Source organism: Fonsecaea multimorphosa (assembly GCF_000836435.1).
Source record: "Fonsecaea multimorphosa CBS 102226 unplaced genomic scaffold supercont1.4, whole genome shotgun sequence".
In the NCBI taxonomy this organism is placed as follows: domain Eukaryota; kingdom Fungi; phylum Ascomycota; class Eurotiomycetes; order Chaetothyriales; family Herpotrichiellaceae; genus Fonsecaea; species Fonsecaea multimorphosa.
In genome coordinates this window covers 512,768-540,709 of record NW_015971638.1, presented here as the reverse complement: position 1 = coordinate 540,709, position 27,942 = coordinate 512,768, and the positions used below count along the sequence as shown (strand labels likewise).

Here is a 27,942-nt window from a genome sequence, read left to right as displayed (position 1 = left end):
GACCAGTGTAGAGTACCTTCCGGCTATTGTTTGAATCTGGCTAAATGGCGGTGGAAGACACGTCCAAGATCGAAGCAGGTCATCTCTTCCGGGTCGATGGCCTTGTCGCCGTAATCACTGGAGGAGGCTCCGGTATGTGATAGACCCTGAGACGGGAGTCTCAAGAGGGATTGCCACAATTCTCAGCAACACTGAATGCCACGTCAACTTAAGATTACAAGCTGACGAACTACCCTGAACAGGACTTGGTCGGATCATGGCCAGAACCCTTGCTGTTAACGGCGCTTCCAGAGTATTCATCATTGGGCGTCGCGAAGGTATCTTGAAGGAGGCCGCCACTGATGGACCAGAGAATACTATTATTCCAATCGTTGGAGACGTCACTTCCAAGGAGTCTTTGCAGGCTTGCGTAGATCAAGTCAAGCAACATGTGGACTCAGTCGATGTTTTGGTCTGCAATTCTGGTGCTTCGGGCCCATTCACCCCAATCATGGACTCGAAACAGCAGGTTCTCCCTGTCTTACAGTTGGCTGAAAACCTGTGGAAGCCAACTCAAGAAGCAGTGACTGAGACCTACGCTGTAAACCTCACGGGGACCCAATTCACCGTCGCAGCATTTCTGCCATTACTCCACGAAGCGAACCTGAAAAGACCTCAGCCACCTAGTCGAGAGAATTTCAAGCCTCGACCACAGATTATCACAACTTCGTCCGTTGCAGGGTTCAAGCGAAATGCAGTGGCGAACTTGTCGTACGGTCCCAGCAAGGCTGGCGTGATTCATTTGACCAAATCACTTGCAACGACACTCATACCTCATGATATCAGAGCCAATATAATCGCACCTGGGTACTATTACAGCGAGATGACGCATAATATGTTTAAAGGTTGCTATTACCCAATAAAGACCTCTTTTCAGTGATTTGGAAGTTGACCTGTACCAGCTCAGAATAAACTCGGTACTCACGACATTGAAGGTGCTTTCCCGAAAACCTTCGTCCCTGCTACTCGAGCTGGGAATGAAGAAGACATGGCTGGGGTGATACTTTGGCTTTGTTCAAGGGCTGGTGCATACGTGAATGGGTGTACAGTGGTAACAGACGGCGGCGTGCTGTCCATCTCTCCATCTGCATACTAGATACTCAATAGTGTGAAGAGACCTATTTAGCCAGGTGATTGCAAGGTGAATGAGAGCTCCTACCTGCTCTTGTCAAATGGCGCTTGTGAACGGTACTCGATACACATCTTCCACGAGCTGCCGTCAGCAGAGGTATGACTTAGGATGTATAAGCTTCGAGAGGACGACCTGAAAAGAGTCCTGTGCCAGTTTCATTGCATGGTATCTGATTCTCTTGGAAAGCGACGTTTTGAGACTCCTATCTTCCCGGTTGATGATGGATGGGGAGTTTGGTGATATCTACACATATGAGGCGGGAATTTTCAGCACAAAAATGTACATGACCGCGCAAGGACATCTTCTTGGTAGAGCACTTGATGACGGCAGCAGAAATTGCTTCGTCAATGCACTTGTTGAAAGCGTCCAAGAGTAGCTTAATGGGCCTGCGGCAACGTTCGGGAATAGCTTTCATCGCCTCCGCGTCGATGCCCGTCATCATAGGTCCGGGACAGGTAGACTTCAAGGTAACACCATCGCTCTTGAGGAATCGCTGACCAGCCGATCTGACCAAGCCGATAGCCTATGCAGTCTTTTCAGAAACCTGGCACTGAAAGGACTTGGATTCTGAACTTACCCCGGGCTTTGCGGCACAATAGGTTGGACGGAAATGAAGAGGATAGTAACCTGACTGACTGGCCGTTACCACTATCTTCCTGTTGCCCTTGCTGCCTGCTTTGTGATGATAATGTTTGAATAGGATGAGGCCGTAGAAAACTGCATTGAGATCCACCTCCAGCGTTCTAAGGTTGGGCTTGGCAATTCGCCCAAGTCTTTCACCACCAAATCTTCATAGACCGATTCAATGGAGGCGATCCCAGCTTTAGCAACGACGAAATCAACCTGTCCGCCCCACTCGTATGCTCCCTTGAACAATGCTACTTGTGCATTCCGGTCGGTAACGCCGGTCTTGGCAAAAAGAAGGTCGGAACCCAATTACTTCTGAAGTTCGGCTCCCCTTCGCAATTCAATGCAGCAACCACGACTCCGAAACCACGTTAAAGAAGATGCCTGGTAAGACCGAGACCAGCCCCACTCGCATCCGCTGTCACCACAGTTACTTTAGAGGTCGCCATCGCCAAATTGTGTATTCGTCGTCTTCTGTACTAAGTCAACTATCTCGGGTTTGCTCCTTGATACCTTACGTGTTGTAAAGCGGCTCGTAATAGTTATATAGTATAAAGTCCTTATGATACGTGCTAACTTATCGTAGCCAAAAGCTTAAAAACATCTCCTCACTGATAGACTTCATCACCGACGTCGTCGAGGACATCATCAAACAAGGGTAGGCCGCTGAACCAACCAGGCCAATTCTGACCTGCATTCTTGGCAGTATATGCGGCGTCCTCATCGTCGATCTTGACTGTCTCCTGGCCACGGCCACCGGCAGCAGCATCGGCCAGTAGTTGAGCTTGACAACACTTTTCGAGAGAGACGAACCAAAAGACAACAGCTTCAATGCTGGGGCCGGCAGTCAACAGACCGTGGTTCTGAAGAAGGCAGGCTTTCTTGTTCCCCAAGGCTTTGGCAATGTTTTCGCCCTCTTCTTTAGCAAAGACAATTCCCCCGAACTGCTTATACACAGCTAGGTCGTTGTAAAACACACATGAGTCCTGAGTGATGATATCGATCGGTCGTCCAAGAGTGCAGAAGGCACGGCCGTATAGACTGTGCGAGTGAGCTGCGCAGAGAACATCGGGCCGAGCTCTGTGAATGGCGGAGTGAATCATATATGCAGCCGTGTTGATCAGTCTGCGTTTTCCACCCCCAATAACTTTGCCGTCTTCGTCGACGAGGATAAGATCCGATTTTTTGATCTTGTTGAATGAGAGGCCAAAAGGGTTGACCCAGAAGGTGTTTGGGTTGACGGGATCCCGAAGAGTGATGTGGCCTGCAACACCTTCGTCGAACCCTTTCCGACCAAAAATGCGGAAGGCGAGGGCGAGCCGGCCTTTCAGGTACTCTCTCTCTTCGTACGTGTCTGCGAATTGTGGTGGGCGAGGGAATCGTGTCATCAGACTGGGGTCGGCATCATTTGGAATGTTGAATCTTGCCACAGGGTCGTCCAGGTTAGTGGGAGCTGGATATCCTCGCATGGCAGCTTCCTCATGCAGACCAGGCTGCCCATAATTGGACTCCTGTCGCAACCGAAGGGTCGCAGTGGAGGTAGTGGTAGAGGTTGTCATTGTCACAGTGTCTTGATTCCTGCTTCTTGCTTCTTGTTTGTTACTTGTTGCTTCCTGAAAGTGTTGATGGTGCTCTGCGTATCAGAGTCGCCTCCAGCTCTGTGGCTAGCATTAATATCTGCATTGTCACGTGACCTGGAGGTGGGTGAGTGGGGTATGGAGGCGGGGGCGCGGAATTGCAAGGCAGATTATCCCACATGGTACCCCAGGCAGCCTAGCTATAGAGCCAGTGGATGCCTGGAACAGCTGACAAAGAAGTGCCCTAGTTTTTCTTAAGCGTGCATAAGGGTTTCGCGTGACTCCAGGTGGTTGGACATTTTTTTCCGCCACGTCCATCGTTGTTTAGTCTGGGAACATGTTGTCAAGCAGCGAACACATAGCATAGTCTCTCCTTCGGAGTGTGCCAGTATAAGTCCTCAACGAGGGGCTGCCTTGCTGGTCTCCGACAATGGCTTCAAAGGCTCGAAAATATGACCTGGTTCTTCTTGGAGCCACAGGTTATACTGGGCAGCTCGTCGCAGAGTACATCCAACAAAATGTTGCGACAGACCTGCACTGGGCCATTGCAGGACGAAATGGCTCGAAACTATCTCAGCTAGCCACAGAATTGAAAGGCCTCAACCCGAACAGAATCCAACCAGGTATGAGGAAGTATGCCTAGGATGGAATACCTCTTCTAATTTGAGCAAGCTCAGGTATTGAGGTCGTTGAGTTGAATAGCCAAGATCTGCAACAACTGGCGAAGAAGACACAGGTGCTCATTTCTACTGTTGGCCCTTTCGCTAGGTATGGCGAGCCGGTTGTTGAGGCTTGTGTGAAGAGCAAGACCCACTACTTCGATATGTAAGGCTGTGATCTTGACGGACCGTAATTGGAACACACTGACCTCATTAGAGCCGGAGAGACCCCTTTTACATACGACATGCTGCACAAATACAACGATTTGGCGAAAAAGAACGGCGTCGTGGTAAGCCTTCTACCGACTGGGTGGCCTTTGTTACCAATCATCATTCCCTTCGTCAGAAGATCTTACAGACTGATTCCATTGCAGCTCGCGCCTCATTCGGGAGTGGACTCGGTTCCTGCCGATATTTTGACCTTTCTATGCGTGCAGAAAATTCGACAAACCTATGATGTAGGTGTAAAGGAGAGTGTCAATATTCTACACGAGATGGGGTGAGACGAACCATGTCAATACATCTAGGCCATACAGCTAACCTATCTACAGTGGCGGCCCCAGTGGAGGTAGTATAGCTACCATATTCGGGTTGATGGACGCATATTCGCCAGGATTCACCGCCAAAGCCTTGAAGCCGCACGCCCTCAGCCCAATCCCGCCGCCAAAGGGCGCTAGACGAGACTCCTTCCTCGACTGGATCCTCGGCTCTCGCAACGTCCAGCCTTTTGGTGTCGTGACGCATTTCCCGCAAGCAGAGTGTGATATTGGAATCGTCCATCGGTCGTGGGGTCTCTACGATCAGGGCAAATACTACGGAGACAGGTTTTCTTTTGGCGAGTATCAGCATGTCGGGAGCCGGCTGAAGGCGTTCTTCATGTCCTATATTGTGGGCTTCATACGAACGACGCTAACTTACATTGCGCTGCTTCGATGGCTCCTGAAGAGGGTAGTTCCATTTCCCCCTTCTGGGAGCGGACCGCCAAAGGCCGAGTTTCAAAACTATCGAGTAATATTCAAGACAGTCGCAACAGCTGATTGTGTGCCTGAACACAAAGTTTTGGCAACATTGAAATACAAGGGTTCGCCATACTATCTGACTGGTGTGTTTGTAGTTCAAGCGGCTCTCACGCTTTTGCAAGGCGGCGATACTCTAGGAAAACGCCTGAAAGGAATGGTCACACCAGCAACATGGGGGATGGAATTGGTCAATAGAATCGAACAACAAGCTGGGGTCGAGCTCGATGTCAGCCTTCTCGACTGAGGAGGAATTTTGAACAAGCCTGTGAAATAATTCAAGACTAGAATGTGAAGAGGACAAGATGAATTGCTTTGTCGCCTGAACCTTTCTCACGCATGGCTCATCAGTGGTTGAACTTGGCCTGAGGTCCCTTGCTCGGGTTCCAAGCTGTCTTTGCCACTCAAGTCGACCTATTACGTGGCTCGCAGCACCAGGGCCTTTCGGGCTCTTCACTGATGGTCCAGGAGTCGTTCTCAAGAGCACGAGTGGACAATCAAGTAGCGTAGCACAGCCCAGACGTACCAAGTTCTCTTAAATTCCGTGATCGAAGAATATGTTGGTGCCGGAAACACGCATCAGCCGGGGAACAAAAGGCCAGCGACAATCCCCCACTTAGCGAGCAGCCTGGAACGTTTAAGCAACCCCAGGTGTGTATACCACTGATTCCGCATACCCCGCAAACTTTCAGTACGCAATTCATTCCCTGCTGACAAAAGTGATCGATTTCACTCCTGTGGCAACATGGGTCTTCAAATAACTCCTCTTGCTCGTCTTCGACTGACAACAAACATCAACATCAACCTTCACCATGACAACCACAACGAACGGCAACAGCAACGGCGCCAGCAACGACACTATCAAGGTCAAGAGCCCAGCAAGCCTTGCCCATGTCTTGCTCAAAACGACCCAACTGGACGCAATGATTGACTTTTACTGCAAATTCACCGGAGGCCATTGTGCGTTCCGCGGGAAGAGCATGGCATTCATCGCCTATGACGAGGAACATCACCGCATCGCCATCGGCGCCATGCCCAACACCACGCCCAAAGACCCCTACAGCAGCGGTCTCGAACACATCGCCTTTACATACAACAACCTAGACGACCTGATCGAGTCATATGAACAACGGAAGCAGATCGGCATGCACCCGATCTGGTGCGTGAACCACGGTCCCACCACGTCCATCTACTATCAGGACCCCGATGGCAATCACCTTGAAACACAAGTCGACAACTTCGACACCGCCGAGGAGACGACCGAGTACATGATGCTCCCCGAGTTCGCGGTCAATTCGGTCGGATTCGACTTCGACCCCGAGGAGCTTGCGGCCCGTGTGCGCAGCGGCGAGGACCACAAGACCATCAAGAGGCGTGTCGGCTCCGGTCCCAGGCCAAACCCGCCTTACTCAGCTCCTCCTCGAAAATAGTCTGGCAACAGCAGAACACGGGATGAGATTGCGAAATTATGTTTGCCGCCCAGATGTTTCGGACAGGCCTTTTCTCATGAACCATCGTTATTGTCTGTTCTAGCTGCATGTATGTGTTTGTCTGACTCTTTTCAACTTAGCTTAGCTTAACTGAAGCTGCCACTGGCAATAAATCATTCTCTGCTGAATAAATCCTTTTCTGCGTCCGTACCGCAGCTCTATACCGTTGTAACGGCTAACTATATTCCTCCTACAGTCTGCTTTGGCGCTACGCCTTCTCAAAGACCATCTTGTTCGAAAGCCTTCCAATCTTCTCAATCTCCACGTCCACCACATCTCCGTCCTTCAAGAATCTGGGTGGCTTCATATATGCAGCCACTCCGCTTGGGGTGCCCGACATAATGACCGTTCCTGGCCTCAGAGTCGTGCCCCTGCTCAGGTGGGCAATGATCTCGGGCAGCTTGAAGATCAAATCGTCCGTCCTGGCTTCCTGTCTAACGTCTATTCCGTTGACAATGGTTTTAAGAGACAAGTTGTGCGGGTCTCCGATGGCACTGGGCGAAACGATGACAGGACCAATGGGAGCAAACTTGTCGAATCCCTTGGCTGATCCATGTTGGCCGCCGGACCTCTCTTTCCGCTGCCAGAAGCGTGAAGAGACGTCGTTGCCAGCCGTGTAACCCAGCACGTAGTCCAATGCGTTCTCTTTCGTGGCGTTCTTGCAGTCCTTCCCAATAATGGCGCACAGCTCAGCCTAACAGCACTATCATCAGTTTTCCTCCCTCTATTCCAAGTGTACCACTTTTTAGCTCACTTCATAATCCATCTCACCCTGGCAGTCTGGGTGTACGGGGACATCCTCAAAAGGTCCCGCCAGTGCGTCTGCAAACGGAGATAGGTTCAGTATTATGCCTCGCGTGATGTTGACAAAGAGGATTTACTGACCTGGGGCTTTCTTAAAGATGACTGGGTATTTTGGTGCTTCGCTCTGGAGTGGCCAATAATGAGCATCGCTGGTCCTTATGAGCTAAGGAAAAGGCAGCGTACCCCTGTTTCTTGAACATGCTTGAGATAGTTGACTCCCACGCATTCAAAGATCGGTACCTGCGCCAGTGGAGCGAGGACCTGTAATGAGCTTCTTGTCAGCTAGTCATTCTCGCTTTCCACTTCATTGTCGATGCCTTTGCATCGTGTGAAGCAAGCGGAAAAGTATGAATGGGAAGGACTACCTCGGAAATCTCTTCCTTGTTATCGGTCAGGCTGAAGTCGTTGTCAAAGGGTGACTCTCCCTTGTAGACAGCTACCTTGCTGCCCACCAGGGACTTCTGGTCCACCAAGTCGTCGCCAGGTACCTCTCCGTAGAAAATTTGGCCGGCGGAATTACGGAACCGGACGATACGTGAGAAAGCAGCCATTTTCTCCAAGGGATTTTGATAGGTTTGTGCAAGTAGATCGGATCCGACGCTTCAGAAAGGGTTCTGCTAGTAGAGTCAGACAGTACAAGATATTGGATGTTTGGGTGTGTCCTGAATTTCGGTCGTCTGGAAGTTTGCAATGCAAACCAGAGTCGGCAAGGGTCATCTCGTTCCGACTTATGGCAAAGTCAATGCGCGTCGTCCATGGACCCAGTCTGGCGTCTTGGTCAGGAACCCGGCATCAGTAGTGATGAGGCAGGGAGCACGCGATGTGGGGGGCATTGTAGATTGCTACCGTGGAGAAAGCAGAAGAGACTCGTGCTCTTGGTTACCCCACCAAGCACAATGCCCCGCTTATTCAGCGGGGAGGATCGATGCATCTTGGACCTCAGTCCAGTCACTTGGCAAGGCTGTGCTGGTGGTGCACGGCTGGGCCCCAAGCTCAGGTACGATACATACGGCCATACAACATGAAGTAACAGCCTCCGTGTGAGCGCAGTCTGCAATGACGGCGGATGCTTAGAGCGCATTCGATAGATTGAAGTCGACAGGAAATACGTTCGACAACTACTGGCAGAGAAATACGTTCGACAACTACTGGCAGAGAAATACAACTGAGAAACATGTGTGGAGGCATCCATTGAGGATACCTTCTGGATTTCATGAATTATTCAGATAGTCGCAGCACGTGAATTGTTCCGAATCCTGAAAAAAGCGATATCAGGAATGTAATCATTCGTCCACAGTCGTAAATTCTCGTGAAGCTCACCAACAGCCATGTCTCTCGATGTGCGGATCCCTCCTCCTAAGCTAGACGTGATTTTCAGCAGTGTTTGCTGGCTCATGGGACAACGCACCCCAGTCTGGACCTGAAATTTACGCGTGCTATCTTCGAAACTGCGTCTGTTCACCCTGCCAGTGCTCAGATGTTACAGGTCGTGTCGGATTGACACATGTCTACATTCCAGGTTAAACCCTCTACTCATACTGTAGCAATAGGAAGCGGCGTTCCATCAAGTGCAGCGCGAACTTGCAAGGCAACAAATCTTGACATATATCGAGCATGGATGCACGTGCCTCCATGCATCCACAAATTCGGATCTGAGTAGGTGTGAGTGCGGTCAACTTGTTATGAAGGAAGGATGTACTTACGGCCTGAGGGTCTGAAGGCACCCTTGATTTCGCCTTCCTTATCAATTCCCCAGAAATCCTCGATGCGCTCTGCGACGTCCGAGCCTAGTATGTCGTGGATAGCCACCTTCATGCTTCCCACGAAGCCCGTAGCAAACACGACCAGATCTGCTTTGAGTTCTGTCCCATCCGTGAACTTGATTCCGTGCTCGGTGTATTGCAGAGGTAGCGCATCGGATTTGACCTTTATCTATGGGCCCGAAGGGTTAGCATTTGTCAACTTGGCCGATTGTGGTGAACGTCGTCCCTGGACCACAAGAAGCCGTCCCAACGCAGGTATACTTACCAAGCCTTTGGCAATCTTTGCGGAAGCTCCAACATCCATATAATGGCCGCCAAAACGGTCATTGACCTGATAGATCAGGTCACCGTATCTGATGGTTTTGAAGCCGGCTTTTTCAAGGTTGTCGAATCTCTCTGGCTCAGCTTTCGCCATTGCATGGAGAATGCGCATGGTGACGAGCCTGCCCACCCCCAGCGGGTTCGTAAGACCCATCATATCGGCCCATTCCGTGGGGGTCTCTGGATTGTATGACTCTGAGGTTGGGTTAGAAGCCTTCCTGTGCTGAATCCGGCTCAGGGAAAGAGTGCCAGGCCGTCTGACTTACTGTGTTGGATCTTCGCGTAATATTCTGCGGGCAGAACATCTGCATTTGGTTCGTAAGCTTTCACTATCAAGTACCCCTGCCACACTTACAGGTTGGCGACCGTTGGATCATGGTCACGGAGGCCATGTCTGCTGCAACCATGTCTTCGGCCACATCATGTGCTATATCCCAGTGGTAAGTCAATGTACTATCTCGAGCTTGCTGTTTGTATTCCGTACCTGTGTTCGCAGTACCAACAACAATGCCATGCTTTCCTTGCCAGCCTGCAGGTGACGTGTACTCAGCTGAATGCAGAATTTTGCCCTGGAAGCGCTCCTAGGGAATAAATCAGCGCTTGAGATCTTCGAATCACGGGTCATGACGATAAGCCTACAATGCCAGGGTACGTGGGCATAACAGGAATCTGACAGCCAGCACCCAAAGCCATCACTACATGTGTAGCCGTAATGTTCTTGCTCTCCCCATTCCGGAGAAGATTCAACGACCACTTCTGCAGCTCCTCGTGCCACTGTCCAGATACGACCGTAGTTGAGTGCCAAGTATTCTGTTCTTTAGTCAAAAGACTGCTTGGATACGCCACAGTCTGAGTACTTACGATGCGGAATTTCTTTGCCCAATCTCGGTAGCCTTGGGCTAGATCATCCTTGGTAAGATATTCCGGGTAATGAGGTGGAAACGTTCTATCGAAGGGGAGATGGGCTGCAACTCAAATCAGTCTTGCAAGTCGAGTATAACCTCTCGTGGTTTCGATCTACTTACACGATTCTCGACTGGTGTGCACTGTAAGTTGCAACTCAGTCAGTAAGTTGTGCCAACCAGTCCATTCGTACAACTCACGTTTGGTTGATCTATATCTCGTCTTCCAACTGTCGCCAATCTGGGGATTTTTCTCCAGTAGGATGTAGTCGACCCCCTGCGACTGAAGCCTGCCTGCAACGCTCAGCCCAGCCTGTCCTCCACCAATAACAGCACACTCGAAATCCTCTGAATCTTTCTGCGTTGTTGAGACAGCTCTGGCTGGTGCCAGTTTGTCAACGCTGGGATGGTTCTGCAGCTTGTCTATTACCGTGCGCAGAACCCAGATCTGCCATTTTCCGTCCTGAGTTGGGACTAAAGATAGGATAGCCTTGCAAAGTCTGGCTGGCGTCTCATCTATCTCGAAGGTGAAGACTCCCTCGATCCATTGCGCATCCCCGAGCCGAACTTCGCGGGCGCTGTTTTGATAATATTTGAGGTGCTTTGGTCGTGCATTCTGAGTCAGGCTTTTCCAAATCTCGATGATGTTGCTTGCTCCATAGAATGTGCGGAAGCTCCCAGTCAGAGCAATCAGATCCCGCCACACCGCGTCTGCCGTAAAAGTCGATACCTCGAGCCTGGACAAAACATCTTGGAAGCTGGTGAGGATCGTCTCGAGCTCCAGATCTTGTGGCAGAGGTTGTCGAGAGGGCAAGGCACAAGGCAGTGTTTCCAAGTATGATCCGGACATTGCTGTGTCTTGTTCGGTACCGGCGTCGTTAGATCTAGGTGATTTGGCCAAGGAACAGACACGACCAGAATAAATTGGACGTGTAAATGATGCCGTTTAAACTTATTCCCTTTGCAAGAGCGACACGCCACTCTGCCCAGTGCCTATAAGAACAAGCCACTTTCCCCCCCCCTCCCTTCTCTTTCCCATGGGAAGCCCACTGGACTCTCGGCAGCACTCGCAAATGTTCATAACCCCGCAGCACCCGGGCCTGCTGCAGGGAGTTGACTAGGGTAAGCCCAGGCCGCAAGGACTCTTGGGTTCCGGCACACGCCCAGACACTCCACCTCGCTGTCCAGGGTCGTGCGGAGTAGCCACGTGAGCAGTTCCCACAGCACTGCCACACAGCCTCGACAGCCCCTAGGGAGTTCCTCTTGGTGTGGACAGGTGCAAATCCGCCTAGATTGTACGATTGATGATATGGACTTCGATAGAACACAAGTCCTGCTGCAGTGTGGGTGTACATTGAGTCATATATGCCGATGGTGAGTCGTCTTTGGTGATGCTGTCACATCAAATGGATCCAATTCTGACCTGGTGAGCCAGGCTTGTGGTCAACCACGTGAGATACTACTGGGTCATGGATCTCCTCCAGTCGAGACCGGAGTTCTTGTCTTCAGGGCTACGTCAAGTCAGAAAGAGATCGAAGCACTTGACGACCAGAAGGTAGAAGCGGGTACTCTCCCCTATCAAGGTCAAGGGGCCGCTGTGGCAGTTGAGAGCGGCGCTGTATTGAGCATGTTGCTTGGCCTGCTGTTTTCTGAGCCACTTTTCAAGGGCAAATCCACAAAGTTGATCCCAGAGGTTCCGAGCCTCTATGGCAAATCTCGGACTACGATCAATGTGCAAGGAGCTACAGCGAACCGGTTCTGGCAGCATCCGTAGGACGTTCCTATGCAAGAGAACTGAGATGTTGCCTTGCAAGGAGGATCCGACAGTACTGTCTGGTGCTATTTCCGCTCAGACTATTGTTGGATTTGATGCAGTCGCCAATGCTGAGTCTGAGCTTGACCAGTGACTATCTCAGAAGAAGGGATCTATGCAGCGGGTGGACCACTGGAAGATCTAGCCGATGGCCCAAGTGCAGAAACTGCGATAATTTTCAATCTAAGCAACAATGTCGTTAATACATGTCTCTTGGGCCCAAAATTTAGCCGGTGGGCAAATCTTGTCGATAACACGCTTTGTGCCGATATACAAATGCAGGACTAATGGTGACTTCGAACAATTTCAAGTCGCACACACAACAGAATCATCCTTTCTCTGTTTCTAATGTCAATGCACTTCATCACATCGCTGGGAAGCGCCAACCTTGACGGCAAATTGGCTAGTCGGGCACGAAGATCTCGCTGTTCATAGAGCCGAAGCCCTCCACTCAGACGATGAAGCTCGAGTGAACGTGAGCCTCGGATATAGCAGGCTAGCTTATATGGTAATTCTAATCAAAATAGCACAGGAAGCCATGGGTCCATCATTTGATGTTTGTCTCTGATAACGGCGTCCATAAGTTGCACTGACCCGTCAGGTCAGGAGGTACAAGTGCCTTGAAACCGTCCAGTTAATTAGAACTCATCGTCGCATAGTTTAGCATGATATTCACTCCAGGCAACCCGACTGGGTGAGTTAGTCGTACGTTACGTTTAAGCAAGAGCACTCTTTTTCACTATCGTCTGGCGATTTCCTCGCCTGATCTCTTCCAAAAAGGACGGATGTGCGGAACCTGAACTGGTGGAACGTTGTTGTTCTGAGCAACAAAAGTTACGTTATAGAGAGGGCAATCCGTGGATCAGAAGAAGGGAGGTATTGGTATTCTATTCTCATGAATGCCGTTCCTTCGACCGAGATTATATCTTTTGATTTTAAAATTCCATGTCTGACGCGCTCTCACTGAAGCATACCATGATATTTCCACCTGGAATCACTTTGCTCTGCTCGATTTCCCCGGCGCTAAAGATGATCGAGCCTTTGCCGCGCAGTCTGTATGGAGGAAGGACTTGATTATGCCGTTGGCTTTCCTGAGTACAAGCAGCCAAATTTCACTCAAGTTAGTCTTCCCCGGTTCCAATATTATCATGACTGCTTGTAAAAGGTTGGATATGCTCACGAAGACGACCTAAGGTACTTGAGGTATAGAGGTCGTAAAGACAGATTGGAATCATCAATGAACTAGCAGAAAAGACAGCGCAAAACTTATTTGGAGCAAAATATTTCGATGTGCTTCGGTTCGAAAATGCGGTTTTACACACTCAATTCCTATATGCTTGTGCTGATACCTTCTCCAAGGTTCCATACTTCCCCCCCAAGAATAAACCATCCTTTCTTGTAGATGTCCTGGGCCGACATTTGCGGAAATCGGATCCTTTCCAAATCATCGCACCTAATATAGTCCTTCACCGACTCTAGTGTCTCTGTTTGTTCTGTTGGGAAGAAGCCAGTAGGGTCTTCGTACTCGTAAACCATCAAGAAGGACCCATTAGAAACAGGGAATGTCTTGGACTGTGTTCCTGTTTCTGTCTCTGAATGTGGATGGATAGGACCTCCGCAGAGCCTCGCAGCTTCCGAGAATGACACGCCTGCCGGGCATGCAGTCCAAGTATGCGGTACTCCTGGAGCGATGGTGACCAATGTCCTGGGTGGCACCACGTAGACGCTGCCATTCAATTCAACGAGAGCGACACCATCCAAAACCAGGATTCTTTCCGTTACAAAAGTCCGTTTGATTTCATTGAACTCATCTCCAGATGCCTCTGGCGGGGCAATGTGCACGTGTCGAGGGAGGCGGATTGAGCTATCAAAATCAATGAGACCGAATTGTCCGTTAAAGGAGACCGCTGGACTGGCGGATGAGGATGATTTGGTTCCAGGTTTAGTTGCTGTCCCCGAATCCAGTTCGAGCATCGTCACCGGTATCCCAATTGAAGCGAACGGTGTCTTACTGCTCACGGCATCGACGTGGGCTACGCTGGTGTTGTTGTGTCCCAGGAGGATGATACCATGAGCGCCATGGGCGGAAACTTGTGCATGTGAGGGCATTGTGATAATGCAGAGACAATGATGAGGAAGTCGAGACCTGGAGGAGTGGTGAAGAAGCTTATATGTCAATAGAAACTCACAAAGTCGCGAAACACTTTGTGTTTATGCCCCATGGATTCAACTTCTATCTCCGCACTACAGAGCTGAGCGGGGGTTTGACCACGAAAAAAGAGTTCAATGCTATGACTTATAGCAACGAATCTAGTGACATCTGATTAAATCCGTATAAATAGCCAACGTCTCACAGGCTAAGAATTTCATGCCAAAATTGTTCTTCATTGGCACTGTTTTCCCTATGTGCTGAGCAGAAGTCGTGTAGAGCTTTCAAAGCTTCTTCTGGCCTGGCGAATGACCAGAATATCTGTCTTCACCTGTCATGCCTTACTTCTAGAACTTACAAAGTAGTTTTAAGAGAAGATTTGCTTTATTTGACCAGGCTCAGTGATTGTCCAAGGGTACGGCGTCCTCCCATTGTCGTCCCATATGTTGGCAAAACAAACAAGACAGCTCGTAGTCGACATAGAAAGAGAACAACTTTTCCTCGGAACATGCAGGCGAGATGGAATTATCTTCTCTATCTGCGTATCGGTATTCCATGCACAAGACCTCACTACTCTCTCGCTTGATGACTCAACGTGATCTTGGCTGCGCGGCCGGATCCTGACAGCAAATTGGGCTTCTTCGTGCTGCTCCCGGAAGGTGCCGTACCTATCAATATGAGCGTTTCTAGTTCGCATTAGACAATACTCCATAGCTAGAGGGATACAGCGATGGTGGCTCACCGGATCCTCGGCAAAATCAAATACAATTGCGTCCAGGTAAGAAATTTATAGCCCTCGTCCTCTTCGTCCTAGGCGATCATGTGAGGCAGTCCGCATTTGAAGAAATGGAAGCTATCGTAGCGCCTCCTTTATAATAGCCTAGATATGGGGTGATCGCTACCTATCGTTGAAAGTTGAAAGCGCTCGGTATTGCTTCCTCGAGTAGTGCTTCCGTCTTCGTAACCCAGCTTGAATATACTGCTGCCGCTTCGACAAGTTCCGTAATAGCAGTTCGGGGAGTGTCGTTACTAGCCGCGCTTTTTTCCAAGATATCGTTAACTACGCGGGGTGAATACAGAAATCGATTGATTTTCCACCTAGACTGTATGTAAACTTGTATGATCATTAAAGGAGGTGTTAAGAGTTCGAATGAAAAATGGAACTTATTCACTTGTACATCTGGTCATATCTGTGTGCCATGTTGTACGCCCATATCCCAGCTGGAAATGGGACTTCCAACGTATTGCCAACAAGAAGCCATCCGGCACAATCGGGGCAAGGCTTGTATCTGCTGTGAAATCGATACTGACCAATTGCCCTATGGAGCAAGGATACTATCGTGGTCACAGAGATAACCAGAGCAGACGTCTACAGGGCTATTTCCTTCCCCTTCTATGGCTGACAATATCAATGAGCATCAAACAAAGTGCTGTTATTCCATGTGCAGAATCTGACTCAGCTACTAATATATCAAATGTCGTACCTATCTGGATGCTTGATCTCTGGGGCTGGCCCACTGGCACCAACCTCTCCGAGTTCCCCTTGTTCAAAGCCCCCACAAGCGTTGCATACCCCCACCACCTGTTCCAGAAGCCACCCGTCAACTCCCACCTACCAAAGCATTTGGTCTCTGTCTGGACTCGGGTCGCGTGGCATCAAGCAGGGTCAGTGGAGAGCCGTAGGGGTATAGTCTATATGAGAAAAGAACTGTGTCAGGAAACTACTTTCGAGAGAATCTCACGTCAGAGGCTGATATTTGAGCCGCTGCCACGGACTACATTGGCTCGTTGACGGCGCAAATGATCTGTCTGGAGGAGAAATCCAAGTTCTCCACAGCGCTTCCTCGAGTCAGGGGGTGGCTTCAGCACCCGGTGCATCCCACCTCAGGGCCTGGGCGCGTATTTTCCGATAAGCGGCCAGCCACGGCTAACGGGTAAAGCGGGGTTCGTCCAGCGATGACCAACACCGATCTTGTTCGATCTTGTCCTTGCACCAGGTTTACTTGATAATAGGCATACTTTCATCGAAGCCTCACTACTACTATTCGTTGCTGGATCTGTGTCATTTAGCCAATCGAAACCTGCAACTCCAGCCATGAAGCAAATTCAGAGGGTTCTCTTTGTTTGCAAGAGCCGCATCCGTCCTGTTAATGTTGTGAGGTCACCATCTATACAAACGATACGAAGCTCTTCTAGCCAACCCTCTGCACATCAATGGAGGTCCAGGCTCGGATTCGGCCTTGCTGGCGCGGTGATAGGAGTTGTCGGCACGGCACTTGCATTAAGTCGAGGATCTTTGGCTGGGAGCAAGCTCTCAAATGGTTCAGAGGTCGTCGAAGATAACCCACAGCTGCACCTTCCTTCCAAATATGCAGACAATCAGACCATGCAAACGGTACGGTTCTTCACAAAACTTCCATGACCAACGATGTTCACAACTGTGTAGGCCTTGAGAGAGATACAAGAAGCGCTCGGCGAGGGTACGGTTAGCATAGATGAAGACGACCTCGAAACGCATGGCTATTCCGAGTGGTCAACTTCGAACACAACAGCTCGGCCGATGGCTGTAATCACGCCGAGATCGACTGATGACGTTTCCACCATTGCCAAAATCTGTAACAGGTATAGAGTTCCCCTTATTGCCTATGGTGCAGGCTCAAGCGTTGAAGGCCATATCTCTGCACCTTTCTCCGGCTTCAGCATCGACATGTCTGGTATGAATGACATTCTTGTTTTCCATGAAGATGATATGGACGTTGTGGTCCAGCCGGGAGTCAACTGGGTTGACCTCAACGAGAAACTTAAACCTTCTGGGCTGTTCCTACCTCTCGACCCTAGTCCTACGGCGCATATTGGGGGGATGGTGGCTACCAATTGCAGCGGCACGAACGCAATGAGATATGGTACTATGAAAGATTGGGTCCTCAACCTAACAGTGGTCCTTGCGGATGGTACGATCATCAAGACTAGGCGTCGACCGCGGAAGACATCAGCCGGATATAATCTGACTGCATTGTTCACTGGCTCCGAAGGAACCCTAGGCATCATCACAGAAATTACGTTGAAGTTGGCCGTTATCCCCCCCGCGTCTGCCGTGGCTACTGTATCGTTTCCTACTGTGAGGGATGCTGCGGCGGCCGCCTCGAAGATGATGCGCCAAGGTCTTTCCCTAGGTGCTCTGGAACTGATGGATGACGAGCAGATGAGAATTGTCAACCAAGCCGGAGGAACAGGAAAGAAATCGTGGAAAGAGCTCCCGACGTTGTTCTTGAAGTTTTCAGGAACAAAGGACGTAATAAGTGATAGCATCTCAAGTGTTAGAGCAATTGCTCGAAATTTTAAGGGAGAGGGATTGGAAGTGGTCACAACAGAGCAGGAAATGCAGGATTTGTGGTCCGCCAGAAAACTGGCACTATGGTCGATGCTCGCTGTGCGTCCGGAGGGTACTCAAATGTGGGGCACCGACGTCGCAGTACCTCTTTCTCGCATGGCGGAAATCATTGAGTCTTCGAAGCAGAACTCTTCCAAACTTGGGCTTTTTTCAAGTGTTTTGGGACACGTGGGAGACGGAAACTTTCATCAAACCGTGATGTACAATCCCAACGAGCCTGAGCAGGTGGAGGCTGTGAAAGAGTGCGTGGATGAGATGATTTTGGAAGCCCTAGAGATGGAAGGCACCGTTTCAGGGGAGCATGGAATAGGCCTTGGGAAAAAGCACTGCTTGATGAAGGAGCTCGGTCCCGTCACCGTGGGAGTTATGAAAGCTCTCAAAACGACTCTCGACCCGCACTGGATCTTGAATCCTGGCAAAGTTTTCGATGAATGAATGAGTTGAGATCCTGGAGCCAAGAGACTTTCGCGGGGCTTTGTCGTGGTAGCGGCGACCGGCACGCCAGGGAGTTGGACAGGAGGGTGCCCCCGGAACAGATTCCGCACAGTCTTCATCACCATGCAAATGAATATGTGTGTAGGCGGAATCATCATTTTAGGGAGTATTAGCTGCACACCAAAGTGGATTCAATCAAGCACGGCTGGGGTCCCCAGTGAAGGCTCCATGGGGACGGAGTAGCATTGCTCAAGTTCTCTGAATTCGTTTTCTCCGTTGCTTGTTGCTTCCTTGTTCGCCTCAATGCTCCAGTACTGGTACTCGTACACTAAGAACCCAGTAAACCTATGCTGGGCATCATTGTGACGGCTGCAAGGGGCGAGCATTTTTGGATCTTCCAGAGGCACTAACCAACGAATTGCCTGCAACTTGGTCCAATTCCGTAGTGCAACATTAGCGCCAACAGAATCCTGGGGCAGCCCTTTCTGGGGCAAGCCTGTCGCCGGGTTTCCCCAGGGATTTTCTTCTTCTGCGTCCCCATGGTGGATGCACAGTCGTCAACCGTGCAGAGACTCTTTAATCTTCCCTACTTGCGACCTTGGCTGCGCTCACCACAATCGCAATCTCTCAAACTGGCTCCTGTCGGCCGCTCGTTATGCTTTCTACATTCTGATACTGCGCGCTCCTGATAGTCATGGCGACCGCTTCTGGTGCGTTAGACCAACCTCATCGCATGCAACCAGCTTGCCGTGACTGACACAATCCGTCCAGAAACCACCGAACCCGTCGAACGACGTCGCGCCCATGCCTGCAAGATCTGCCAGAGAGCCTTTATCCGCGCGGAACATCTCCAGCGTCACTTACTCTCACGTTCGTCTGCCGGAGGTTACACTCGTCTCCCTTGTATAGATGTGTAACCCTGACCGTTTCTTAATCAGATAAAAACTCCAAACCCAATAAGTGCAAGGCTTGCGATGCACGGTTCGCCCGCTCTGATGTCTTACGCCGCCATACGAGGAAATGCGCACCCTACATTCGAATGGTTGAAGCCGCAGAAGGAGTGAATGGCGATACAGCCACCGACACCGTGACTGTTGGGAGGTACCCGCAACCCCAAAACGCACAGAATACTGAGCCACAGCGCTGTAGGTACGTTTTAGCAGGGCGATGCCCTCCTTGGAGACAATAGCACGACCAATCTAACTATGCAACAGCCCTCCCGGGCAAGATCGCATGCAACATGAGCAGACCGGTGCGGCGGACACCAGCAATTCTAGAAGCACCGCCAGCACAGTCACACATGGTAGCTCGAGTCGTCAAACTATGGATCAGATGCAGTTCGTTAACGGAGTATGTGAGGATTCCGCGTCATGTCGCGTATATGCTGACGAGCGCAGATGCCGAACAACATTTGCAATCGGGCCGACACTCTCGACTCCTCTCAATTCAATGTGTCCATATCAGGTGCACATCTGATGCGTTTCGATTCCGCTAGAGCTTCGACCAATTCTTTCATCAACTCGACCACCCCAGCAATTCCCGACGTGAGCAATCTCGATTCTTGGGCACTAGCACTGTCGTCCAGCGATGCGAATCAAGGCCCAGACACAAGGACGAACAACTCGAGGCTGACTGGCTTTGTCGATAACCATCAGCAGCCTACTCCATCATCCGGCTCAGCACAGTTCTATTCAGGAGCTTCTGCGTTTGAAGAAACAGCTGTCCAGTGCATGGCGATGCCAGAACTGCCCAATGCAATGTTTGATGACGACCTAACGTTTCTGGAAGACATTCTCCTGCCGGAATTCATTTTCAATGCCACTGGACCTACCACCCCGATCCCCGGGGATTTCAACTCGACAAATGGTCCATCTGTTCCTACGAGGAATGAAGCTGATATCTCCGAGCCTCGCCTGTTCTCACCAAGTCTACCGTATCCATTCGAGAGATCCACGGACGACGCTCGTCCTTATGTTCTCAACATCAGCTCTGGAGATGTAGATCAGTTTCAGAAAAGCATCCTGGACAATGCACAGCTGAACAACTTCCCCTTTCCAAAGCGATCCCGCATATTACGCTGCCTTTCTGCCTTCTTCGATAGCGTGGACCCGCATGTGCCGATTGTTCATCATGCGACTTTCAGCTTGTCTAGTACGGCCCCAGCATTGGTTCTCGCAATGCTTGCATTGGGGGCTACCATTACACGTGAATACGCATTTGCCGAGTCGGCATATGAGGCGTCATGCAGTCTGCTAAACCACCAGATTGAGCAAGACAGTCACATACCTTCATCCTTCGAATTCTGGCCGATCCAGGCACTGTTGCTCTGTGCACATTTTGGGGCTTTCAACAACAACAAGGCATTTGCCCTACGCTCTCAAGCCCAACTCAGCAAAGTCTCAATGATGTTGAAGTTGGGTCTGAATGATTTACTTGCAAAACGGGTGGAGCCCAGACAGGATTGGAAAACATGGTCATTTATCGAGACTTTCAGCCGTCTAGCATCTTGGAACTGTACGATCAGCGCCATTCTTCTCTCGTATGACCAAAGTTTTCAGACGAGTACTCAACATCACTTGCAGCATGTGCTATTACCACTCGACGAAGATCTCTGGAGGGCTCGATCCGCACAAGAATGGTCTGCCCTGGGCGGAGCTTCTCACCAACATAGCAATATCAGCTTTCTCACATTTGCTGAGTCGCTGTTCCAGGGGGAACCAATTCTCCAAAAAGTGAGCTGTTTCGGCTTGTTCTCACTCGTTGGATGGATCCTCCTGTATATATGCAATCACGAGAGGATGAAAATGTCAGTAGGATGCTTAGAGATATTCGAGACTGATTTCACGAGCAAAATCGACAAAGGCCTTGGAGTTTGGGAAGACCTGACGCGCCGGTATTTGCGAACTGGTCATGTCATGTTCAAAAATATCCATCCTCTGATTTCAGACAGCCTACCACTTCTGGGATCGGCTTATTATCATCTCTCTGTGGGCGAGGAACTACGCTCGTTGAAAGACAAGGCTGCCGAGCCGGCGGTGGCTGATGGGATTTTGACACCACAGTCTTTTCCAGACTTTAAATCCCGGCCCCTGGTATACAAAGCCGTCCGTTACGCCGCAAACTCGTGGCTTGTGCGGACGAAGCTGGGTATCAGCCACTTTCAACAGTCTCCTGACGTTTACGGCGCCCACGGATTTTTGGGAGCATTTGAATCTGGTAAGAATCCTCTCCTGCATTGGAGTCTCGCGTCAGGTCCCTTGCCATCAAATAGTTTTATGGGTGAAGGGCAATCACTAACCCGTGTAACGCACTCTAGCACTCATTTTGTCGTGGTGGCTCACGGTAGGCCAGTCGGTGCAAACTCCCCAAGGGCTGGAGAACGACGATACCATCCCGGGCAAGGCGTTAAAGGAGGTTTTGACGGAGGTGTTCGGCGAGCTCGAAGATCAGGATATCTTCTGCAAAGACGAGGTCGCTCGTGCGACGGCTCCGCTGAATTTCTGCCGTAAGACCATGGACAATTGCGTCTTTACCTGCAAGTCACCGCTTCTAACCACTTCAATGCATTCTAACCGCCTGCTTAGACTCAAAACTTCTGCAACAATCGCTAGACAACATTCATGGGAACGTAGAGCGTTACATACGCAACGGTTGACACACAACGTCGAAACTCATGCTGGAAGCTATTGGTAAAGCTATATGGGGCGAGTCATCCTCGCCCATGGAGCGGACTATTGTTTCTAAACCAGACGGAAGAAAGGTCGAGGTTGCTAGCGTCCTCGGATATCGAGCGAACAGCCACTCCAACGCCGACCTCTTTGAGTCCCAAAACATCTCAAAACAGCTCGCTGATCCGTACCTAACCATTAAGAACGTCATGCCCAAGTGCACAGAAGCTGACTACTATATTCCGAGCATCAGCGTATCGTTGGAGTATTTCAAGTACTCATCTAGCACGGAGCTTCCAACTCCGTTAATGGAAGCTGAGCTTGATTACTTTGGTGACCATATGGTTGACTTGAAGAGCACGGACCCTGGGAGACCGGTGACTGGTAAATCAGTACGCTACTCTTCAATGACTTGACAACTTAAATCTCTCTCGCAGGGTAACACCACTTTGAATGGAAGTCAGCCAAAGTTATCTTCGGACGAGCCAAAATAGATCGCTGTTCATCCATTTTGACGGATCCAAATCTAGCCGACTTACCCCATACCTGACTTCGATGCTGGGTATGGTGCCGGCATATCGTCACTGAGCGAGCGAGATACGACAGAGGCTGGAAGCTTGGAACTGCGGTCAGCATGTGGCTACATCCGTCGTCGAAGTATGCCTGTGCCTTCTTGACCCAGTCGGAGTATACGGTGCAGCGCACATCTGCGTGGTGGCCGTGCCAGGCGTGTTGCTACCAGCTTCTAAATTGTACTGAAGACCATGAGCTTCTCTGTCTTGTCTAGGTGGAACTCCTTCTTTGCAGTCCCCTCAATAATGTCGCTCGCAAAGCAAGGCTGCGCCCTGACCAGTCACCTGTTTCTCGATGTAACCGTCAACTTCGTGCTTGTAGATTCTGGCGAATAGTTAGCATTCTGCTTTTCGATTACGCAATAGTCACTTACTGCAGCGTTCGCCTGAACAGGTCCTCACCATTATGTCTCCACCGCTGAAGTGGTTTGGGTAGGTAGTGGAGCCAAGGAATGTAGTCGAGGGGCGTTACATATGCCAGGGGCGAAGGCCAGGCCTCCAGTCTCAATCGTCTGCTTAAGTATTTCACCGGATTTCCTCGCCAGATCAACTCCCCACATACCAGCTGGCCGTGGCACATCCAGCATGTTTCCAGCAAAATGCTTCCCCGGCGGTGATGGTGGTAAATTGTACTTTCTCTGCCATGGACCTTCGGGCACGACTTGGTGAATGATGAAGGCAAACACAATGGCTGCAATAGCCAATACGCCTACAGTGAAGTCCATCCTGAAACTGCGAGAAGGAGATGAGGCGAGCCTTCTAGACTTGAGTTGGTGTAGAATACCGGATATAAGTTCACGATTCGACCTTAGCCTAGGTAGTCATGGGAAGAAGGTCGGGCGTTCAAACAATCATGAATGCTGCGACGTCTTTCGTGGTTAGAACAAAAGTATTCCGTACAGGTTTACTGGGACCAGGCGGAGGACTGATGTAGCAGAGACAATCTCTCAAAAATTCGTGCGCAAATCTTTGATCCTTGGTCCATGGCGAGGGCTTGACTAAGTTCGCAAAGTACTTTGCTGGGCTGGAGGATCAGTATCATGTAGTAGGTCTCGGCCCAGAGCCGGACATCAACCCCACATTGCACTTTCACACTGACTGGTTTACTGCTGTCTGTGAATTTTCGATGAGGCTTCGTCTTCATAGAAGAGAAACTGCATGAGGAGACCGTCAAAGTCGTCGGCTGTCGCACTGGGGACAGTTGAAGGATCGGAAGACTGTGCTTGAGGTGATGGATATAAATTTGCACGACTTCCAGCTCTGTGACGCCGTTGGCAGCGTCCCACAGGGATGTGCGGTATGCGCTTGTCCATCTTGATCTTTTGGACAATCCATTCATCGCTGTGCTTGATTACCATTTCCTTCTGCCGCCATCATGATAAACAGATCTACCTCGGAGATGTAAGTGAGTCTTTCACCGGGAAAGACCCCTGAAGCTTCCAAACTTGGTCTCTTTCGCTTTCTGTTTGCTGCCGACATATATGCATGGACGTGGCTCCTTCGATCGATGAGCTTGCTCCGCCAACAGATACTTCGCTAGGGTGTGTGAAGTGTGGTAGGCAACTTACCCGCCGGCTGAAGACACGGGATAATCTGGGATACTGATTCAGGACTCGCTGGATGCTTTGCAACAGCTGCTAAGTAAAAATGGCTGTCCGTAACGCCTAATCCAACAAATCCATGCGCCACAGAAAAAGTTCCAAAGCTCGCGAGGCTGGTGCTGACCTCGGAGTGCAGCAAGCGGAATTACGGTGGACCCCCAGATGACATTCCAAAGGAGGTTAGTGCATCAGCGTTCATCATTAGTCTGGAGATGCCAAGAAGGGGGAAAGCAGCCCACCATGATTAGGAAGCAACTTGCACTCACTCCGCATGGCCATGCTGTGGGAAGCGGAAGCATAGGGAGCCCAGCGGAGGCCCAGTGTGGGCTGCTTGGTTGTGGTGTGGAGACACACACCACAACGAGCCTCAGTTTGGTGGGGAGGTAGTATCAGACAGTGTTAGGCGAGATCCGTGGCGAATAACGAGGTCACGATCATTCTGTTACCAAGTATTACAGAAAATGTTGCTTCAAAGAACAGAAGGAAACGCTAAACTAGATAGGGTAGGACATCTGGTACAAACAATGAGCTAGTCAACCCGGGAAGGCCGGCAGCATTCTACTTCGGGCACCTAAGCGATAATTATTACTGCTCCATCATGCCCTGAACATATCGTTGCATTCGTCACTTCGACCCGTTGACGGTAAGACTAGCGTTTTTTCCAAGAACCTGATCAAAAGCATGACCTATGTCTTGCTCTGAGCCCGGTCCAGGCGATCTCCAAGCGACGATGTTGTCAGGACGAACAAGGATCGCTCCCTTGGCTCCAATGCCCTTAACCTCTGCCCAATGCTGTTCGAGATCGACATATTCTTCATCGGATGGTTTATCCAAAGGTTGAACGACTTGTGCGACATTGAGCCTCAGGGATCGGGCTTTGGCAGCCTTCCGGGCGGCCTGAACCCACTCCACACCGTCTCGATCAGTGATCAACAGGAAGTTGCCTTCGGGGCCCACAAGATCATGCGTAGAGTACATCTTGCCTTTCATATTCAGCCAGGCATGAGGCAGGCGGTGACCTGGTCGGGTTGTCGGAGTATAACGTTGGTGCAAAGGATCGCGAGGTGGAGCTAGCGAGCCATCGGGCACGAAGGAGCCTTGTGGATAGACAAAACCAAGATCCATTTCATGGGCGTGGTGTTCCACCCTTTGACCGTCGACGACGTATTGCAAATAAGCCCGCGAGGCTTTTCCGATCTCAGAGTCTGGGTCAAACATTTCTGTGAAGTGTGCTTCGTTGACCTCGGGCTTCCCTTCCTCAAGTCCAATAGCTTTCCCTATGACATGATGACGTCGAGACGTGAAAAGAGCCCAATCGCAGTTTATTTTCCCGATTGGCCGCCGCTCTTGTTCGTAGGTGTCTAGAAGCTTGGATGAGGCCTTACCCTGCAGGACGAATGCTAACTTCCATGCAAGGTTTTGAGCGTCTTGCACCGCCGTGTTGAGCCCAAGACCGGTCGTTGGAGGATGTCGGTGGGCCGAGTCGCCGCCGATAAAGACACGGCCTTGTTGGTACTTGGTTGCCAGCACTCTCTCCAGGACCCAATTGCTGAGACTCAGGACCTCTAGCTCGAGATCAGGCAGTTTCAGCAGCTGGCGGATGCGCGAGACTGCCTCTTCGCGCGGGAATGTAGGTTCGTCTGCGCCAATGGCAAAATGCATCTGCCATTCTTCCGAAAATCGTCCCCATGTCGGACCTAGAGGAAGCATCGAGCCACTTCGCATGCCTAGGCCCAAGGAGGGGTTGCAAAAGTGAGTGATACCTGTGCGGTCGTCCCAGTACTTGGAGAGGTCGGCCTTAAAATGTGTGGATACGACCTTTCTAAGGCCTTTGGGTCCTTCCATCTCGACACCGATCTTAGGACCGATGGTCTTGCCACCATCAGCACCGACCAAGTACTTAGCACGATAGACCTGCTCCTTCCCATCTTTGTCCGTCACGTGGACGAGAACGCTGTCTTCATTTTCTTCGAAGTCTCTGACGTTATGATGGAAGAGCAGTTTGCCCGGGTTGCGTTTCTCCGCGAAATCACGCAGAATGGGTTCCGAACGGAGCAGTGGAAGATTGGTTGGCAAGTGAGGCGCATCTCGCCTAGAAAGAACCAAAGATGTCAGTTGCCAACCTTAGTCATTGAGATCTCTAAACGTACAGATACGTGGCGTGCTCCGGTGTACCGGACTTGCAGCCCCAAGTGTAAACGGTTCCCAAAATCTTACGATCAAAAGGACCGTCGCCGGCCAGGGAAGTCTGCCATGAGACTTGGCTCAGTTGATGTGGTGGTGTACCTTGCTTGATGATCTCTTCTGCGACGCCGTGCTGCCGAAGGATCTCCATCGTTCTTTGGTTTATAATATGAGCCTTGGGGAGAATCGATGTGCCAGGATGACGCTCGAATAGGACATGTTGTACACCCTGATCGGAGAGAAAGATCGAGAGCGAAAGACCACAAGCTTGGGGACGGGTCAGTATGATCGCAAAGCCATGTGTGATTGCTGAACTCACAGCCTCCTCCCACTATCACCACCGGAACATCGATGGCGTCTGGCATTTGATAATCCGTTCCAACTTGTGAAACTCTGGCGAGGGTTTTGGAAAGAGTCTGTGCGCGAAAAAGGCAAGGCTGACCTAGCACTAACAATATCACCAGGAGTCTTGACGTTGCGATCTGGATTTTTCTGCTGTCTGGACTCGACACGAATACACCTTGTCCCAAGTGGTCTTTGGTTATACGGTTTTGTTTATCGTCGATGGGGAAGCCATTTTAAAACGTGGAATTCTTGTTGGAGAACCCTCGCGTTCATGGACCGAGACGCGGTAACCAACTCACAGTCGTCACGAGACTCTGGCATATCCACCTGTGGGGTAATCAATGTGGGATCCTTGTGTGGTGTCGTGGTCTCACTAAGGGTGTCGGCCTCTACTAACAAGGTCTCGCATCCGATGAAGAGCCGAGGTCGAGTCTCTGGACCCTGCATACAGCGACGGGGGGCACCATGTTGGCGATTTTCAAGGGGGTTCGGACGGGTCTGGAACTGCTGTTTATCATGTTTGTGCATGCTATTTTTTTTCTGTACGGATAGATTGCCTAGTAGTCTTGGCTGTGATTCTGTCACCATTTGCACGCTCCAAGCCATCAGGCAGGTAGCGGATTAGCATCAAATCGGATTTGACCTTAGTCTGTGGGTTGCTCATTCAACTATTGAACATGTCCGTTAGATGCGGAGCGCTGGGGATCTTTTCAGGTGCCCCTATGTCCATATGGTGGCCTCCAAAGCGCTCAGAGAGATACCAGATAATGTCCCCTGCAGGACCTAGCTAGAGGCCCGCTTTCTCGACGACATAGGAGCAAGTCAGCCAGGACTCTTGCCCGTCACGTCGAATTCTGAGCTTACACAGATTGCGCTCGGCGATCTAATCTCCAGAAATAAGTGTCGTAGACAAGTAAATGTTCTGTACGGCTTAATACTTCGAACACGATTGAGCAGTCTATAGTCACTCACAATGTCCTACTTCTTCGCCCATCTGGCATACCCTTCTGCGAGTTCATCTTTCGTCATCCACTCGTTGTACGACGGGTCAACTGTTCGTGCGAATGGCAAGTGAGCAAATCCCCTGATAGTGTGGACTCCCAAAGTTTAGTAAAGTGAAGAGCAGAATGTTCTTGGATCCCACGTACGTTTTGTAGAGTTGTACCGCTTCGCCTTCTCCCAGCTGTCACCCATGGCAGCGTGTTGTCCGAGTATGACATGATACCTCTAGTGCCTTCAAATGACCCCCGGTGCTTAGTCTACCTTGTCCACCACCAACAATAACACATTCGACTTCTGGATAGTCACAAGTGCCATTCGTTAAAGCACTATTGTCGGCAGGTACATCAGATGTGAAATCGCCATCTGATACATGATGGGTCGAGTATCCGTTTGGTAGGGAGCTGCCATGGTTGTTACCATTGACAGTATGCTTGCTGGTGCTGTTGTCGTAA

The 27,942-nt window shown here is 50.4% G+C and overlaps 12 protein-coding genes across 12 annotated transcripts; 6 read left to right on the top strand and 6 right to left on the bottom strand.

Annotated features, from left to right (window-relative positions):
* Positions 1-44: 44 nt before the first annotated feature.
* On the top strand, positions 45-919 carry Z520_02836 (uncharacterized protein; the record flags this gene model as incomplete). Its single annotated transcript, XM_016773349.1, has 2 exons — positions 45-132; positions 243-919. 2 exons carry the CDS (start codon positions 45-47, stop codon positions 917-919), a joined length of 765 nt encoding a protein of 254 aa, XP_016635406.1.
* A 1,487-nt stretch (positions 920-2,406) lies between these two features.
* On the bottom strand, positions 2,407-3,357 carry Z520_02835 (uncharacterized protein; the record flags this gene model as incomplete). The annotated part of the gene is made up of 1 exon (XM_016773348.1): positions 2,407-3,357. One exon carries the CDS (start codon positions 3,355-3,357, stop codon positions 2,407-2,409), a length of 951 nt encoding a protein of 316 aa, XP_016635405.1.
* Positions 3,358-3,805: 448 nt separating this feature from the next.
* Z520_02834 (uncharacterized protein) lies at positions 3,806-5,297 on the top strand (the record flags this gene model as incomplete). The annotated part of the gene is made up of 5 exons (XM_016773347.1): positions 3,806-3,998; positions 4,053-4,200; positions 4,252-4,324; positions 4,409-4,533; positions 4,586-5,297. The coding sequence occupies 5 exons, from the start codon at positions 3,806-3,808 to the stop codon at positions 5,295-5,297; spliced, it is 1,251 nt and encodes a 416-aa protein (XP_016635404.1).
* A 565-nt stretch (positions 5,298-5,862) lies between these two features.
* Positions 5,863-6,480, top strand: Z520_02833 (uncharacterized protein; the record flags this gene model as incomplete). Its single annotated transcript, XM_016773346.1, has 1 exon — positions 5,863-6,480. The coding sequence occupies one exon, from the start codon at positions 5,863-5,865 to the stop codon at positions 6,478-6,480; it is 618 nt and encodes a 205-aa protein (XP_016635403.1).
* A 268-nt stretch (positions 6,481-6,748) lies between these two features.
* Positions 6,749-7,895, bottom strand: Z520_02832 (uncharacterized protein; the record flags this gene model as incomplete). The annotated part of the gene is made up of 5 exons (XM_016773345.1): positions 6,749-7,234; positions 7,295-7,362; positions 7,426-7,468; positions 7,528-7,605; positions 7,710-7,895. 5 exons carry the CDS (start codon positions 7,893-7,895, stop codon positions 6,749-6,751), a joined length of 861 nt encoding a protein of 286 aa, XP_016635402.1.
* A 982-nt stretch (positions 7,896-8,877) lies between these two features.
* Z520_02831 (uncharacterized protein) lies at positions 8,878-11,180 on the bottom strand (the record flags this gene model as incomplete). Its single annotated transcript, XM_016773344.1, has 9 exons — positions 8,878-8,996; positions 9,048-9,276; positions 9,373-9,623; positions 9,695-9,733; positions 9,784-9,855; positions 9,913-10,009; positions 10,068-10,238; positions 10,290-10,393; positions 10,532-11,180. 9 exons carry the CDS (start codon positions 11,178-11,180, stop codon positions 8,878-8,880), a joined length of 1,731 nt encoding a protein of 576 aa, XP_016635401.1.
* A 521-nt stretch (positions 11,181-11,701) lies between these two features.
* Z520_02830 (uncharacterized protein) lies at positions 11,702-12,104 on the top strand (the record flags this gene model as incomplete). The annotated part of the gene is made up of 2 exons (XM_016773343.1): positions 11,702-11,704; positions 11,766-12,104. 2 exons carry the CDS (start codon positions 11,702-11,704, stop codon positions 12,102-12,104), a joined length of 342 nt encoding a protein of 113 aa, XP_016635400.1.
* A 1,368-nt stretch (positions 12,105-13,472) lies between these two features.
* Positions 13,473-14,252, bottom strand: Z520_02829 (uncharacterized protein; the record flags this gene model as incomplete). The annotated part of the gene is made up of 1 exon (XM_016773342.1): positions 13,473-14,252. The coding sequence occupies one exon, from the start codon at positions 14,250-14,252 to the stop codon at positions 13,473-13,475; it is 780 nt and encodes a 259-aa protein (XP_016635399.1).
* Positions 14,253-16,387: 2,135 nt separating this feature from the next.
* Positions 16,388-18,118, top strand: Z520_02828 (uncharacterized protein; the record flags this gene model as incomplete). The annotated part of the gene is made up of 2 exons (XM_016773341.1): positions 16,388-16,687; positions 16,739-18,118. 2 exons carry the CDS (start codon positions 16,388-16,390, stop codon positions 18,116-18,118), a joined length of 1,680 nt encoding a protein of 559 aa, XP_016635398.1.
* Positions 18,119-18,812: 694 nt separating this feature from the next.
* Z520_02827 (uncharacterized protein) lies at positions 18,813-22,202 on the top strand (the record flags this gene model as incomplete). The annotated part of the gene is made up of 7 exons (XM_016773340.1): positions 18,813-18,828; positions 18,890-18,988; positions 19,057-19,267; positions 19,333-19,468; positions 19,516-21,334; positions 21,435-21,623; positions 21,868-22,202. 7 exons carry the CDS (start codon positions 18,813-18,815, stop codon positions 22,200-22,202), a joined length of 2,805 nt encoding a protein of 934 aa, XP_016635397.1.
* A 2,381-nt stretch (positions 22,203-24,583) lies between these two features.
* On the bottom strand, positions 24,584-26,294 carry Z520_02826 (uncharacterized protein; the record flags this gene model as incomplete). Its single annotated transcript, XM_016773339.1, has 2 exons — positions 24,584-26,051; positions 26,110-26,294. 2 exons carry the CDS (start codon positions 26,292-26,294, stop codon positions 24,584-24,586), a joined length of 1,653 nt encoding a protein of 550 aa, XP_016635396.1.
* Positions 26,295-27,466: 1,172 nt separating this feature from the next.
* On the bottom strand, positions 27,467-27,682 carry Z520_02825 (uncharacterized protein; the record flags this gene model as incomplete). The annotated part of the gene is made up of 2 exons (XM_016773338.1): positions 27,467-27,585; positions 27,637-27,682. 2 exons carry the CDS (start codon positions 27,680-27,682, stop codon positions 27,467-27,469), a joined length of 165 nt encoding a protein of 54 aa, XP_016635395.1.
* Positions 27,683-27,942: the final 260 nt, after the last annotated feature.